Below are 18,080 nucleotides of genomic sequence, written 5' to 3'. Positions count from 1 at the left end.
CCTCTGACACCCTTCACCCCTGCGGTCCAGAGGGTCTCAGTCCCGTCCCACACAGGGAACAAGCACATTCAGCCCTCATCCAGACACAACTGACCCAGCACAGGTATAGTAAACCAGTCTGATGCACGTGATTATCGCATTGCATGAATTTGTGGGTTGTGTGTGCACTGTAAAATAAGTTGCTGGCTTCAATATTTAAGTTGAATCTAGTCAGTTCCACTTACTAACAGTACTTGTGCACTGTCAAAATTGACTACCCTTTGGTTATGTTCGGGGCTGTTTTTGCCCCATTGACTTCCATTGTAACCACATTTTTATGATTGCAAAGACATGACAGCATACAACCTTGTATTCTTGATTGTTGGTGGTTTTCTCTGCTGGGAAGAGGTCAGATTTGTCATTTTTATTGTTGATAATCAGTTGACAGTGATAGCCTGTGCAAAACAGTTTCTGGCATTTACAGTATATGGAATTTCATGGTATAAAACAGCAGATTATAGTGTCTGTGTGCATAAATACACTTACTACTTACTATGTTTAGAGAGCTGAGAGGTTTATTTTGATTTTATAAAGCATATCAAGGTATATGTGCAAAGGTCTTTCTCTCTCTTTCTCTCTCTCAGACATACACAAGCACACACACTGTACTACATATAAAAGCTAGAAACTAAGCTTTTTTTTTGCACTGCAACTGATGATAAACAATGAAAATGACAAGTTTGATCTCTTCCTAACAGGAAAAACCAGCAACAATCATGAATGCAAGAGGTGTCATGGCTTTGCAATCAAAAAACGTGATTATAAAGGAAGTCAATGGGGGCAAAAACAGCCCAGAACATAACAAAAGGGTAGTAAATTTGCCCAGAGTGCATTGTTGAGTTTTTTAAAAATGCCAAAAGCATTTTCCCAAAATATGTGCCAAAAAGAGATTTGTTACCAAAAGTCATTCCATTTGCTGAAACAGAGGACGTCATGCCAGATTAAGAGTCAAAATCACCCACATGCCTAACAGCACACACAGGCTAAGACTCTAAGTTGAAACTAGCATAACAAAAAAACAACTAAACTGAAATGTGACCTTGGAGCACAAAACTTAAGTAAAGTCTTGAGTTGGACACACTCTAAAAATGCTGGGTTACTTTAACCCAGTGTTGGGTCAACTATGGAAACCACCAACTATTGGGTTTAAAAGTGTTATTTAAATTCAGTTGAAAGATTTACGTAACAATTTTAAAACTTTAAAGTTGTCAATATTTGACCCAATGTTGGCTTAAAACAACCCAGCATTTTTAGAGCGCATTTATATTTGTAGGAATAGCCAAAAGCACATTGTATGAGATCCAATAAAGTATTTATTTTGTGCCATCCCAAAGAGGGAAGAAATCACTTTCACGAACGCTCACGCTCAATCTGCCCAGTTGGTGGAATGAACTCCCTAACTGCATCAGAACAGCAGAGTCACTCGCTACTTTCAAGAAACGACTAAAAACTCAACTATTTAGTCTCCACTACACTTCTTAATCTGCAATTGCCTCTCTGAATATCACACTAACTGTACCCCAAAAAAATAAATAAATAAAAAAAAAAAACTAATACTACTAATACTTCCCTTCTTAGACTTTACAGAACTGAAACTTGCCTATAGCACTTATTCATTGTTGCTCTTAGTTGTGTAAATTGTTTCCTTGTCCTCATTTGTAAGTCGCTTTGGATAAAAGCGTCTGCTAAATGACTAAATGTAAATGTAAATGCCATAATTAAAAGAAAATTACATACATTTTGTAAATATTTCACAACAATTATATCAAAGCGTATGGTTTGATAAGTAATATGCACTGCTAAGAACTTAATTTGAGCAATTTTAAAGGTGATTTTCTTTTAAATGTGTATGATTAAAATCTAATATTCATATATTACTGTAACTAGTTTATTTTTGAATAGTTTTAGTGCATTAGAACATTAACACTGGTGGGTGTTCGGTCCAGTCGAACCAGCTTTTCCAGGGTTTCTGCAGGTTTCACCAAGTTAAATTTAAGACTTTTTAAGACTCATAAAGGGCTGAACATTAATGCATTTTTCAAATGGCCCAGATGGAAAAGTTTTATTTGCCTTTTCAAATAAATTGTATTATAATTGAATACATCTTATAATACAATTATATATTAATAACAAAAATATATATATTTTTTAGATATTTCTAAGCAAAATATTTTAAATATTGTATAAATACAAGCAAGCTCCACTTGTATCCACCTAGCAAGCACACAACTTCATAAGACGTTAATATTAGGTTCGATTTAGGTCATGGCGTCCAAAATTCAATGTCTAGCCAGCATCTAAGGATAACGTTATTTTGACGTCCAATAACAACGTCAACTTACGTTGATATTCGGTTGATTTTAGGTTGTGTTGAAAAGTGACCAAAATCCAACATCTGATAGATGTCATAGTGGTAACGTCCACACATTGTCAATGTGTAACATGACATTGATATTTGGTTGATTTTAGGTTGTGTTGAAAAGTGACCAAAATCCAACATCTGAAAGACGTCATAGTGGTAACGTCCACACAACGTCAAGGTGATTAGACATTGATATTTGGTTGATCTTAGGTTGGACGTTGGACATTGACGTTGGCCTGATGTTGGGTTCTGACGTCAACCCAATTTTCATTTCCAAACAAAGTGCAATGTTCCCATGACGTTGGGGTGTGTTCGGGTTAAACGTCAATATGACATTATGTTGATGTGCTGTGCCTGCAGGGCATACACTTTTTTTTCCAACATCATTTTTAAAATAAAAAAAATGATCAAATGTTTTAAACGTTTTAATAAATTTAATAAACTAAATCTATCCACAACAATCTGTTCAGGCTGGTGCCCTCAGCAGTAAATACACGGACCACTTTTAAACAAATGTTATTGTAAGGAAACTAATTAAACCATTTTGGTAAATAGAGTTAAAAACTACCTTTTTTAAAATAAAGTTTTATTGAGATGATTTCTTTAAAATGTGTATGATAAAAATCTAATATTCATAAGTTACGGAAACTAGTTTAGTTTTGAATAGTTTTAGTGCATTAGAACATCAACACTGCTGGGTGTTGGCCAGATTGTGTAGCAATACATGAACAAAGGAAAATTAAGACACGTTTAAAAAAAAAATTAAGACCTACAACACAATATTTCAGTAAATTTAAATACTTTTTAAATACTTTTTTAAGGCCTAAAATTTAGATTTTGAAATTTAAGATATTTTAAGACTTTTTAGGCCCCACTGAAACACTGTTTTCATGTTTTTAATTAGTTTTTTTTATATTTTTAATGATGAATCATTTAGGTGCCAAAGCAAAATTTATAATCTTTTGGCCAGCGGAGAAATTAAAATGGTCGTGCCCGACTGAGTCTGCTTCTCTCAAGGTTTTTTTTTTTTCACTCCTATCAGGTGAAGTTTTTTTCCCTCGCCGCTGTCGCCACTGGCTCGCATGGTTCAGGATTTGTAGAGCTACGCATCTATGAATTTGCTCTTCAGTGTTTGAACTCTCAGTAATGACTTTAAACCTCACTGAACTGAGCTAAACTGAACTGAACTGAACTTAAACACTAAAAACTGAACTACACTGTTCCAGTTACTACGACCATTTATGTGAAGCTGCTTTGACACAATCTACATTGTATAAGCGCTATACAAATAAAGCTGAATTGAATTGGAATTAATATACATTTAAATGTTAATAATTACATTATCTAAAATGTATAATCTAATATTTTTATATAACAGAAACTAGCCCTGTAAAATACCCTGTAAAAATGCAGGGTAATACCAAACAATTCATTCATGTTCTCCCTTAACAAATTTAATTGGAGTAAACATAAAACTATTAAGTTGTCCCCCAAAAAATAAAGAATTGTGTTGATTCAGCTCATTTTAAAATCATAGTTTAAACAAGGAGCAAAATGACTTTTTTTAGGGTCTGGTCAGTAGTGTATGCCAGCTGGACTGGTTTGGTGTGACGTCACATCCTGGGCCGCTCTGTTTTTGTCCTGAATAGTCTGAATGAGACGTATGGATTCTCCGTCTCTGCTGAAGCACACAGAAGCGCCTCTTTGCTCTTACGTCATGTTTAAATGCTGCTGGTTATTTAAAGGGATCTGCTTGTGTCAGCCTTCCAGCAGCTGTACTGTAATAAATGTCACCACTCCACTGTCAGTGTGATCATGAGTGTGTGTTTGCTGTGTTGTGTTGAAGTAAGTGTGAGATTGCGAGGGGCAAATTGGAGATTCGCATTCCCAAACTGTGTGTTTTTTGTTTGTTTTATCCACAGACAGCATGTCTCAGCATAGTCTGATGTCAACACAGGAGAGGAAAATGCAGGCAGCGGCTATTTGTAGAGAGATCCACGCCAACGAAGGTACAAACACTGATTTATTACCATTGAGTTGGGCTAGGCAGAATCTGAATCAGAATCTGAATTTTTTTTTTTTTTTTGCGCAGAATTGTGTACAAAATCAGCAGATTTATGCAGATGATTTGGAGAGTCTTAACACATGAAATTAAAAATAATAACTTTGTAACATTTATTTAAGATTTACAATGCAAATTCAATTAGAAGTCAGTCTCTCATATAATATATCTATTAAAAGACAAAGTCTGACTCGCTGTATTGTACATAAATCGGTAACACTTTACAATAAGGTTCATTAGTTAATGCATTAACTAACATGAACTAATCATGAACAACACATGTACAGCATTTATTAATCATAATTGAACATTTACTAATGCATTATTTACATCCAAGTCCGTGCTTGTTAACATTAGTTAATGCACCATGAGTTAACATGAACTAACAATGAACAACTGTATTTTCATTAACTAACAAGAACAAATACAGTAGTAAATTTATTGTTCATTGTTTGTTCATATTGGTAAATGCATTAATTAACATTAACTAATTAACCCTATTGTAAAGTGTGACCCATAAATCATGTAAACATTTGAATATTATTCAAGAATATTACTGAAATAAAAATAAAACCTGAATAAATAAATAAAATAAATAGACGGACTTAAAAAAATCTACTTATCCAGCATATGTTTTACGCAGCGGATGCCCTTCCGGCTGCAACCCAGTACTGGGAAACACCCATACACTCTCACATTCCCACACTACGGCCAATTTTGTTTACCCAATTCACCCATAGTGCATGTGTTTAGACTGTGGGGGGAGACTGGATTACCCAGAGAAAACCCATGCCAACACGAGGAGAACATGCAAACTCCACACATGCCAACTGACCCAGCCGGGACTTGTACCAGCGACCTTTGTGCTGTGCTAACCACTGAGCCACCGTGCCACCCTTATTTATACACAGTTAAAGTCAGAATTATTAGCCCCCTTTGAAGTTTTTTCTTTTTTTTTATATTTCCTAAATGATTCCTAATGGAAATTTTCACAGTATATCTGATAATATTTTTTCTTCTGGAGAATGTCTTTGTATGTCAGTTTGTATTTTTTTTAAAGCCATTTTAAGGACAAAATTATTAGCCCCTTTAAGCTATTGTTTTCAATAGTCTACAGAAAAAACCGTGGTGTAAAGTAATACTCAAATGACTGTAATCGAGTAGTTTTTCTCAGGAATTGTAATTTACTAAGTAGTTTTATAAATATGTACTTTTGCTCTTCCTTGAGTACATTTTCAGTGCAGTATCAGTACTTTTACTCCACTACCTTCCTTAAACCTGCGGTCACTACTTTATCTTTTCCTGTTTATGGGGATAAGAAAAATCAGTCCTGTGATTCCTGTACAATCAAATCACACATAGAAGGTAAATCGCCTCATAACGAACTACCTCAAGACATGGGCGATTTATAATTGCAGCAAACTGTTTGGAAGCATTAAAAGTGTCCAAGAAGATGTCCAACATTTTTACACACATTGACCCAGTGCCTGTTTAGATGCAGGTCACTGATGAGAAGATGATGGATGTGCACAGTATGATGACCGAAATGGCCTTAAACACCCAGCAGGCACAAGATGTGAACATGACGTTAGAATGACGTTGTACCCCAATGTACTCCACTTTCATTTTATTTGGAAATGAAAATCATATTGACGTCAGAACTCAAAGTCAGGACAACGTCCAACCTAAAACCAACCAAATATCACCGTCTATTGATGTTACAGCTTGATGTTGTGGGGACGTTACCAGTATGACATCTATGAGACGTTGGATTTTGGTTGCCATACCTGACAAATAAATGTCAGTATTTGATGTCAATATGACGTTGGTTTAAGATGTTGGCTCCATGTTGGATTTTGGTCACTGTCTAACACAACCTAATATTCCAGTCAACCAAATATTTGTCGTTTGATGTTGTTATTGGACGTTAAACTAACGTTGTCTTTAGACGCTGGCTAGATATTGAATTGTGGTCACCTGACATCGCTATCTAAATCTAACCTGATGTTAATGTCTTATGACGTTGTGTGTCCGCTGGGCAATAACTAGATGCACTACAGAATGTTACGTTTACACACACATGCACAAATTACATGTAAATGCATCAACTTTTTACATACCCACTACTCACTACTCTTGAGTACTTTTGAAAGCTGTACTTTTTACTCATACTTTGAGTAAAATTTACAACAGATACTTTTACTCTACTTTTATCACATTTTTAGTCAAGTAATGGTACTTTTACTTGAGTATGATTTTTCTCTTTCCACCACTGACACCATCGTTATACAATAACTTACCTAATTACCCTAACCTGCCTAGTTAACCTAATTAACCTAGTAAATCTTTAAATGTCTTGAAAAATATCTAGTCAAATATTATTTACTGTCATCATGGCTAAGACCAAATAAATCAGAGTTATTAAAACTATTATGTGCAGAAATGTGTTGAAGAAGTCTTCTCTCCGTAGAGAGAGAGAAAGTTTGTTTTGAAGTGTATTTCGGGAGTGGACTGCAAGACGATGCTGGACAGCTGTAAGAACATTCCTGCCGGATTCATTTTCATCCTTTGATGTTCCTGAAGAGCCCCGAGTGACCCTCAGTAATAACTCAATCTGATATCAGCGGGAAAACTACACTAAGGGAGTACTCACACTATGCTATCTGTACCGTGCCCAGGCCCGTTTCCTGGATCGTTTGAGAAGTGTGAGTGCGCTGAATCACACTCAGGCACGGTTCACTTAGCCGGCCCTGGCCCGGTTGGAAGAGGTGCGCCTGAGCCCGGTTCACTTGGGCTTTGTGTGAGTGCAAAACGCGCCAAAGCCCGAAACTGAAAGCGAGACGTGACTTTTTCATATGGATTTATTAATCATTACTGTTCAATGAACGCAAACTGACGTAGTTTATTGAAAACGCAAACCCCTCACTGCATGACAGCTGCACCTTCAGCAAACCTCCTAATTCCTGTATCACGAGGACTTTATGGTTGTTTATGAGCGCCAAAAGTGGCTGATTTGTTCGGCGAAATATTTGACTGCGTGTCACCGCATCCCTAACGACTAAAGCGATATAACTAGAGAAATCTCCACTGTGCTGAGTGAGAGCGCTTACTGGACAGCGCGGCATTGATGAAGTAAGCGTGCCCAAGCCCGAATGTAATGTGAATACATGCGGGCCGTCGGGGGAGGCGGGAGGGGGGACAAGCGTGCTTTGGAGCAGTTCAAGGCAACTGTGTTCACACCAGACGCGGAACGCGCGGATAAATCGCGCTATTCGCTCGTAAATAGCCGCGTGAACATTTGAGTTTACCCGCTTCATTCGCGCGTCAAACCCCGCTTCATTCGCGTGTCAAATTCACTTCAGAACAGACGCAGATTCACGTAACAGGCAGGGCTTCTGTCTGCCCGAAGACTCTAGCTTCATAGCTAAATGGCTAACATGGATTTTATGAAGAAAATAACAGTGTTTATGTGCTTTATGAAGACTGAAAAACAGCGTCGATACGTTTAGGGTCGTGTCTGAGTCCACTACATCCTTTCAGAGGTGCATCCAGGTCTGTGAGCTCATAAACTCCTCCAGAAACTGAACCTGGATGACAGAGGCTTTCAGCGGTGCTTCTGACTGAGCCAAGCCGAGATTGATGAACTGTTGTCGGTGAGGCTGGAGGATTTCCCTCGGAACACCGACAACAGGTTCTACGTCACAATCACGCCCCCACAAGAGCAAGCTTCTGATTGTTTAACGTGGCGCGAATGTACGCTGAAGCTTAGATTTTCGAATTCGAGAGATTCGTGTGAAACGCTCGTTAAGCGCGTCAAACGCGCAAAACGCTCAATTTGCCCCGCGCCATTCGCACAATTTGCATCATTCGCGCCGCGCCATTCGCGCGTATCGCGCCGCAGGGTGTCTATTCGCGCGTTTGCATTGACTTAACATGTAAATCACTCGCGCGCGTGCCGCGTCTGGTGTGAACGCAGCATAGTGTGAGTACGGCCTAAACTGTTCTTGCGATGATCATTAAAACTACAATGTGAGTAAATCATACGTAAACTAGCCTAGTTCGATCAAATTTTACACGGAAGTGATTAAATTATTGATTTACACGTGAATCATATTGTTTGCTGGTGTCGGTTCCTTCAGTTTTTGGCAGGAGCAGCAATTCAAAGGCGACCGCTTGTTTTATGACCACCCGCATATCCAGTTATGTTCAGGGTTGCCAGATATTTGCAACAAAACTAGCTAAAAGTCAAACTAGCTCACTATAAGCTCAAAATGTGAGACATCCATTTGTAAAATACATATGGTTTCTTTTTGAAAATCACTGTTTGTTGTTAATTATGCTTGGTAATCTTAAAGGGATAGTTCATTTATTTTCTTTTGGCTTAGTCTCTGATTTATCAGAGGTCGCCAACGTGGAATGAACCGTCAATTATTCAAGCATATGTTTTATGCAGCGGATGGCCTTCCAGCTTCAACCCAGTACTGGTGGTTAGCACTGTCGCCTCACAGCAAAAAGGTCACTGGTACGAGTCCCAGCTGGGCCAGTTAGCGTTTCTGTGTGGAGTTTGCATGTTCTCCCCACATTCGCTTGGGTTTCCTCTGGGTGCTCCAGTTTCCCCCACAGTCCAAAGACAAGTGGTTTAGGTGAATTGAATAAACTGTATTGGCCGTAGTGTATGTGTGTGAATGAGTGTGTATGGGTGTTTCCTAGTATTGGGTTAAGGATAAGTTAGCGGTTCATTCAGCTGTGGTAACCCCTGATTATTAAAGGGACTAAGCCAAAGGAAAATGAATGAACAAATTATTTTTGAGAACGATCTAATGGCAACTCAGCTGCCAAGGTGTACTTAGAGGGTTGAGTATGGTGTAGCTGTATTGTTTTGTCTTTCAGCTTTTAGTTTTCCATCTTTTTCGCAGAAGCAGAGATGGATCTGGGGAAGAAAGTCAGCGCACCAAAGGAGATCATGTTGGAGGAGCTTTCCCTGGCCTCAAACAGGGGCTCACGTCTCTTCAAGATGCGTCAGAAGCGCTCAGAGAAATACACATTTGAGAGTATTCAGAATGAAGTCAACGTACAGCACAGTGTAAGTGTCATTTGCCACATTGCATTAATTCTCAACATGGGGTCCAGGACCCACATAGAGGGCCTCAGCAGTCTTCCAGTGGAGCCAAGATATGTAGGCGTTAATAATATCTCTTAAAGGGAGATTCATTCATTCATTCATTCATTCATTCATTCATTCGTTCATTCATTCATTCATTTTCTTTTGGCAAAGTCCCTTATTTGACAGGGGTCACCACAGCGTAATGAACCGGCAACTATTCCAGCATATGTTTTACGCAGCAGGTGCCCTTACAACTGCAAACCAGTACTGGGAAACACCCATACACACTCATTCACACTCATGCACTATGGCCAATTGTGTTTATTGTGAAGAGAACATGCAAACTCCACACTGAAATGCTAACTGGCCCTGCTGGGACTCGAATCAGCGACCTTCTTGCTGTGAGGCGACAATGCTAGCCACTGTGCCACCCCAACCTTTGTTCACAACTTTTCACTAAGCTAATATAGATGTAGAATATAGAAGGTGTGGCCAAATATGCATATGGTTATATACAGTAATATTCAAGTAAGCCCAATGCTGTGACCATGTCATTTTTTTTCTCAGACTGATGCTGTTTTTCCTGGTCCATGTGCTGAGATGACAAACATTTTAAGTGATGAAAACTGTCTTGGAGTTGATCAGGCACCAAATCCACTCAATCCTGACAACATCGCTCCAGGTTAGTCCACAGCCATCTCTTAAAGAGCATCCGATACTGTAATTATATTGCATTGATGGGAATTTGTTTATTAACTGCAGAAATGTAGGATAATTTCAAACTCTCCTTTACAATTCTGATGCAGATTTATACTAATCCAGTGGTGTGGCATGGCGCAATTTGACCTCTATTTGCTCAATGCAATGTTCAAGCTTAACACAATTTATTATGCATATAATAATAAGTGGTGCTACAAATAAACATTTCATAAATCCTCTCTTTCCTCGTACCTATGGTTTTCAAAAAATTTTTGGAAGAAGTTTTGATAATAACGCAATAATAATAATAATAATAATAATAATAATAATAATAATAATAATAATAATAATTATTATTATTATTATTATTATTATTGTAGTATTATTATTATTTTGCTATTGTTTAATATTGGTATTATTATTTCATAATAATTATAATAATTATTAATATTTCTATTATTATTATTATTTTATTATTATTATTTTATTTATTATTATTTTATTTGTATTATTATTTTACTATTATTTATTATTATTTATTATTATTATTTTATTATAATTATTATTTTACTATTATTTATTATTATTATAGTATTATATTATTATTATTATTATTATTATTATTATTATTATTATTATTGCTTATTAATATTATTATTATTTTATTATTATTATCATTATTATTATTATTGAATTAATATGATTTATTATTATTATCATTATTTTATTATTTTTATTTTATTATCATTATGCATTTTTTTATTTTTATTATTACTTATATTGGCGATGCAGTGGCGCAGTGGGTAGTGCTGTCCCCTCACAGCAAGGTCACTGGTTCGAGCCTCAGCTGGATCAGTTGGCGTTTCTGTGTGGAGTTTGCATGTTCTCCCTGCGTTCGTGTGGGTTTCCTCTGGGTGCTCCGGTTTCCCCCACATTTTAAAAACATGCGGTACAGGTGAATTAGGCTAAATTGTCCGTAGTGTAAGTGAATGAGTGTGTATGGTTGTCCCAGAGATGGGTTGCAGCTGGAAGGTCATCTGCTGCATAAAACATATGCTGGACAAGTTGGCAGTCCATTCCACTGTGGAGACCCCAGATTAATAAAGGGACTAAGCCGAAAAGAAAATAATTGAATGAATTAAAGAGCCATCTTTATTTCTTCTTTCATTTGCAAAATTTTTATATAAAGACATACAGTTGAAATCAGAATTATTAGCCCTGCTGAATTATTACCACCTGTATAATTTCTGTTTAATGGAAACAAAATATTTCCAACATATTTCTAAACATAATAGTCTCTAATCTCTAATAACTGATTTATTTTATCTTAGTCATGATGACAGTAAATAATATTTGACTAGATATTTTTCAAGACACTTCTATACAGCTTAAAGTGACATTAAAAGGCTTAACTAGGTTAATTAGGTTAACTAGGCAGGCTAGGTTAACTAGGCTTTTAAAAAATTAATAACTGCTTTTATTCTAGCCAAAATAAAACAAATAAGACTTTCTCCAGAAGAAAAAATATTATCAGACATACTGTGAAAATTTCCTTGCTCTGTTAAACATCATTTGGGAAATATTTGAAAAAAGAAAAAAACGCACAGGAGAGCGAATCACTGCGACTTCAACTGTATATTGTGTGGCATTTTAGCCTGTTGTTTGAGTCAAATTTTGTTTACTTCTTCTCCTGCATCTGCTCATGTGTAATATCTGTGTGAACGGTGACCATCAAGTCCCAACAGGAAGTTAGTTAATTGTTTCCTGTGTCCTTTTAGTGTCCACAATTACATCTTAAACAGATCCTATCCTTGTAACTCCCATGGGCTGATTCAGCATTCCTACACTGAAAGATGAACACAGATTTACTGTACACGCTGCTATTTTAGTGACTTTGAGGCTTCATTTAGAGAGGGAGGAGATGATATGAAAACCAGAGGAGGAATTTTTGGTGATAAATAAACAAGATTCAAATCAGATGAAGTTTCACAACATGAGAGAGCGAGAGAGATAGCAGCCGCTGGTGACACGCTATGTAGCAATTATTTATTTATTTATTTTTGTTTTATTAAGATGTATTATTTTATATGTTATCATGTTATGTTATTTTATTTTTATTTTGGGGAAATATAGTATATCTTATTATGCATTTACTGATGGATTAGGTTTTATAATATTATTTGCAACTAATATTTTATTCAATTTATTATTTTTTATTTTATTTTATAGCTTTGCAAGTAAATTCGTTTAATTTAATTTCTTTTTTCTTTTTTTCATTTTATATTTAATTCTTATATTTTTTATTTGATTTTTATTTTTTTTATTTTAATGTACTTTATTTTATTTTATTCCTTAGCATTTTATTTTGTTTTATTTATTTTGTTTTATTTTTCATTTTATTTTTTATTTTATTTAAAAAAGTTTTTTTTTTTTTACAATTTTTATTTGCATTTTATCTCGTTTTATTTTGTTTTATTAATTTTCTTTATTTAATTTTTTAGTTTTTATTTATATTTTTATTTTATTTTATTTTAGATTTTAATAAATATATTATATTTTATATTTTATTTAATTACATTTTATTTATTTTGTTTTATTTTTCATTTCAATTCATATAAAATGTTTTATAATTTTTTTTATTCAAAACATTTATTTACTTATTTGCATTTTGCTTTGTATTTTTCATTTTTTTCTTTGATATTTTTTATTTATATTTATATATTTTTATTGCATTACTTTTATTTTTTCAATTTCCTTTCTTTTTATATTTTATATTTTGTTTTATATTTTTATTTATATTTCATTTTATACAAAAAATTGTATATATTGTTTATTTATTTGCATTTTATTTTGTAATATTTTAATATTTAATATTTAATATTTTTATTTTATTTTATTTTATTTTATTTTATTTTATTTTATTTTATTTTATTTTATTTTATTTTATTTTATTTTATTTTATTTTATTTTATTTTATTTTATTTTAATTGCATTGCATTGCATTGAATTGCATTGCTTTGCATAGCCGAAGATATAGTATCTTAATAAAATCTAAATTTGTAACTTGATTTGGCTTTTGGTCACTTAAATGCATTACAAAAAGTTATTAAAATCTCAAATATTTTAATTATTTTTAAACAGCAAAACACTTCTGTTTCTGTAGTAAACAGAAACTCCCCCCTAATGAGAAATGTTTCATAGCTCAGTCACTCTGCCTCATAAAAGCAGTCCCCCTGAATCCCCCCTGCTGTTATCATGCTTTCTCTGTGGACTGCTGATCTGCCCATTGCTAAAACTCCAGCATTTCCTTCATGCCTATAAACTCAGGAAGGAGATTGTCCACAGCGTGAGCCTGATATGTGACAGAACACCCACATTACGTAACGCTTGTTTTTGGGCTGCCAGTGAACATCGGTTTGAGGGATACTCATTCTGAAGGGTCCCTGCATCCCTCCACATCGTGTTTAGGAGATTATGAAACCTTTTACTGTAGATTAAATGATAAACTAGCTGATATGCTACTGTAGCGATGGCTAACAGGGGGTGCTAGCAGTCATTTTAGAGTAATGTGAACACTTATAATGGGTTTCCTCTTTAGTCATGTCACTTCGCTTATGTCAATGCGCTGTGGAAACCTAACTAGTCAAAATGTTGTTGGTACTTCAATCACCTCAGGTTGTTTTCCATGTGTTTGATAGGTTACGGTGGTCCCTTGAAGGATGTTCCAGCAGAGAAGTTCAACTGTACAGCTATGCCCAAATCCTACCAGTCTCCTTGGGAGCAGGCCCTCACCAGTGACCCTGCCCTGGCCCAAACACTGCTGGCCCGCGTCCCTGAACCTGAGAGCAAACAGCAGATCCCACAGTACAAGAGCTTCAACAGGTCTGCTGGTTTTGGAGGCTTTTATTACCAATAATTTTTAAAGCAGCATAAATGAGAGTGTAAATTACAATGCAGAATTTTGCCAAATTATTTATTTTAATTTATTAAAAATTCGTTTGAAGATACTTGACATTTTTTATTTATTTATTTAAATTTTTTTTAGTTTTAAAATTTAATTTAATTTATTATTTTTTTATTTAACTACATTTTTTTATTTTATTTTAATTGTTTATTTTATTTATTTTTTATTTATTTATTTTTATTTTATTTATTTAATGTTTTATTTTATTTTTATTATCCTTTAATTTTTTTATTTTTTATTGTATTATATTATTTTATTGTACTTTAGTTTATTTATTTTATTGTATTGCTTTGCATTTTATTTTCCTTTATTTAATGTATTTTGTTTAGTTTTTTTCATTTGATTTTATATAAAAAAATTTTGTTTTTAATTTACTTTAATGTATTTGCAGTTTTTTGTATTATTTTATTTCTTTTCTTTATTATATGTTTTTATTTTATTATTTTTTGTTTAATTTAATTTATTTTTTAATATAACTTCATTATTTTAATTTAATTTAATAAATGTTTATTTTTATTTTTTTGTGTTATTATTCTTTTTATATTTTAATATTTTTATTTATATTTTTATTTTTGATTTTATTTTATTGTACTTTATTTTATCGTGCTTTGCATTGTATTTATTTATTTTTTGTTTCTTGATTTTATTTTATATAAAAATGTTTTAGTTTTTAATTTAATTTATTTACAGTTTATTTTGTATTATTTTATATCTTTTTTTTTTCTTTGCATTCTTTTAAAAATATATTTATTTTGTTTTATTTTATTTGTTGTTACATTGGCCAAGTTAATGCAATCAATGAATCGTCAATAGTGAAGACGGGGGAGGTGAGGAAGGGGATGGGTTTTTGGGGGTTTGGGGGATGTCGATGTTGGTGATCAACATCGGGGGTTACATTGCCAGGGCCCTATGCACTCTGTACCCCTTTCACCCCCCACTAGCAACCCTTATTTTTTTATTTTGTATTCATTTTTGTATTTTACTATAATTTATTTTTGTTATTTTTCTGTACTTTTTTTTTTTTACTTTATTTCGATTAATTTATTTTTATTTATTTGAATTTGTTATTTTATTTCATTTATTTTATTTATTTATTTATTATTTTATTTTATGTGAATGTTTTCATTTAATTTAGTTTAGTTTTATTTTATGTCAAAATATTGAAATTGTTAATTTACTCTTATTTTTACAGTAAAGTGGAGAAAAACACCTAAAATGTTGTTCTGTATATTTATGCAGCATTTATATGCTTTAAAGTTCTCTCTGTGTTAAACCGTGAAGCTCTAATAAATGTCTCTCCTGTATTTAAAGGGTGGCTATTCCATTCGGCGGCTTCGGCAAGGCTCCCAAAGTCCCTGTTAAAGCTGTAGATTCGGATCCAGAACTCGTCGTTCCTCGTCCCGCAGCTGAAGTCCCTGCTATTGTCAAACGACCCACCTTCAACAGGACGGCCTCAGGATGGGTCACCGACAGCGCCCCTCTGACCTTTCCCAGCATCCCTCTGGAGCCCATTTCATCCATGTCTTCCACATTCATCCCCGAGTCTGATGACCTCTGAACCTCAGCCTTGTTTACATGAGCATGTCTCTTGTTCATTACCATGGGGGAATATTTTTTAATGTCTTTGCAAGAAGACTTGATGATCAAAAACGATTTATTATTAATAACAAAAACTTTTTCCTTTGGTTGAAGCCACAAAATGATGAAAAAACATCTGGCTGGTAGTGTAAAGCAGAGGTGTACACTGTATAACGGAGTAAATTTAGCATAATGAGAAACAAAGTAAGTAAAGCTTTAAAGGGATATATGTGACTGATTTCTGTTTTAGAAATGTCCATCTGAACCAATTCACAAAGCTGAAGGAGAGCTTTAGAAAGAGTTTGTTCATATAGACCTGTAAATATGTATTTATGAAGGGCTGTGACATCGATTTATTTAAATTATTGAATACAGAAAACATTCACTGAACTTGTGTTTCCGTTAGAGTATTTTTAATTTACATTTAATAAATTACACTCAAAATACTTTTCTTTATAAGTTCATGCTCTAAAATTATTTACAAATGTTTTTTGATTCTCTGATTTTTTTGTTTGTTTGTTTTGAAGCAAATAAAATAAATAAATAAATAAATCTATTTCACAATCATTTAAATAATTAACTTCCTTATAGCTTGGATGGTTTTAAATGAATAAATGAATGAAAGAATGAATGAATGAATGAATGAATGAATGAATGAACGAATAAATTAATGAATGAATGAATGAATAAATAAATAAATTAATGAATAATTGAATCAATGAATGATTGAATATATAACTAAATGAACAAATGAATGAATGAATAAATAAATTAATTAATAAATGAATGAATGAAAGAATGAATGAATGAATGAATGAATGAATGAATGAATGAACGAAATGAATGAATAAATGATTGAATTATTGACTGAACAAATAATAGAATAAATAAATCTATTTCACAATCATTTAAACAATTAACTTCCTTATAGCTCGGATTGTTTTAAATTAATTAATTATATTTCACAATTATTTAAATTAGTGTCTTTTTCAAATAGTTTGGATGGTTTTGAATAAGTAAATAAATGAATAAATTAATTAATTTATGATTAAATTAATAAATAAATGAATGACTGATGAATGAAAGAATAAATTAATGAATGAATGAATAAGCAAATGAATAAATGAATTAATTAATGAATTATTGAATAAATGAATAAATGAATGAATAAATAAATAAACAAATAAACAAATAAATAAAATTAATTATTTAATTAATTAATGTGTGAGTGAATTAATGAACGAATGAATGAAGGAATGAATGAATAAGTAAATAAATAAATAATTTAATTAATGAATTATTGAATAAATGAATGAATGAATAAATAAATAAGTAAACAAATAAATAAATAAAATTAATTATTTAATTAATTAATGGGTGAGTGAATGAATGAATGAATGAATGAATGAATTAATGGATGAATGAATGAATGAATGAATGAATGATAGAATGAATAAATAAATAAATAAATAAATAAATACATAAAAATTTATTTTACAATATTTTTAGTAACATTTCCTAGTAGCTTGGAACATTTTAAATAAATAAATAAATAAATAAAGGATTGAATTAATGACTGAACAAATAATAGAATAAATAAACAAATCTATTTCACAATCATTTAAATAATTAACTTTCTAATAGCATGGGTGGTTTTAAATGAATGAATGAATAAATAAAAAGTAAATATGTATTTTACAATTATTTAAATAAGTGACATTTTCTAATAGTTTGGATGGTTTTAAGTAAGTAAATGAATAAATAAATGACTGAATAAATGAATGAACAAATAAATAATTAAATTAATTTAAGAATAAATAAATAAATAAACAAATAAGTAAATAAATAAATAAGTAAATGAATAAATAAGTAAATAAATAAATAAATAAATAAATAAATAAATAAATAAATAAATATTTCAGTGGTGTAACATAATATATTTTCCAGAACTAAATGAAATTCATTAAATTGATTGGCTTCCAGCTAACTCTATCAAGCCTTATCAGCTGCTCTAGAACGCAGCAGCACGAGTGGTCTTTAATGAACCTAAAAGAGCACATGTCACTCCGCTGCTCATCCGTTTGCACTGGCTGCCAGTTGCTGCTCGCATCAAATTCAAAGCTCTGATGTTTGCCTACAAAGCGACTTCTGGCTTTGCTCCTTCTTATCTGCTCTCGCTTCTGCAGATCTATGTGCCCTCCAGAAACTGCGTTCTGTGAATGAACGTCGCCTCGTGGTTCCATCCCAAAGAGGGAAGAAATCACTTTCCCGA

At 33.0% G+C, this 18,080-nt stretch overlaps 1 protein-coding gene across 4 annotated transcripts; it reads left to right on the top strand.

The window, feature by feature from the left end:
- The first annotated feature begins 38 nt into the window (after positions 1–38).
- Positions 39–16,715, top strand: myoz2a (myozenin 2a). 4 transcript variants are annotated; one of them, NM_200899.2, is given in 7 exon segments: positions 39–103; positions 4,324–4,410; positions 9,380–9,546; positions 10,135–10,249; positions 13,965–14,148; positions 15,542–16,358; positions 16,691–16,715. In NM_200899.2, coding segments are annotated over 5 exon segments (795 nt in total). In that variant the 5' UTR covers positions 39–103; positions 4,324–4,328; the 3' UTR covers positions 15,789–16,358; positions 16,691–16,715.
- Positions 16,716–18,080: the final 1,365 nt, after the last annotated feature.

This window comes from Danio rerio, chromosome 7, assembly GCF_052040795.2.
Source record: "Danio rerio strain M-AB ecotype USA chromosome 7, GRCz13ab, whole genome shotgun sequence".
Taxonomy (NCBI): Eukaryota; Metazoa; Chordata; class Actinopteri; order Cypriniformes; family Danionidae; genus Danio; species Danio rerio.
The sequence above is the reverse complement of the archived record's forward strand: the minus strand, read 5'-3'. Positions and strand labels throughout refer to the sequence as shown.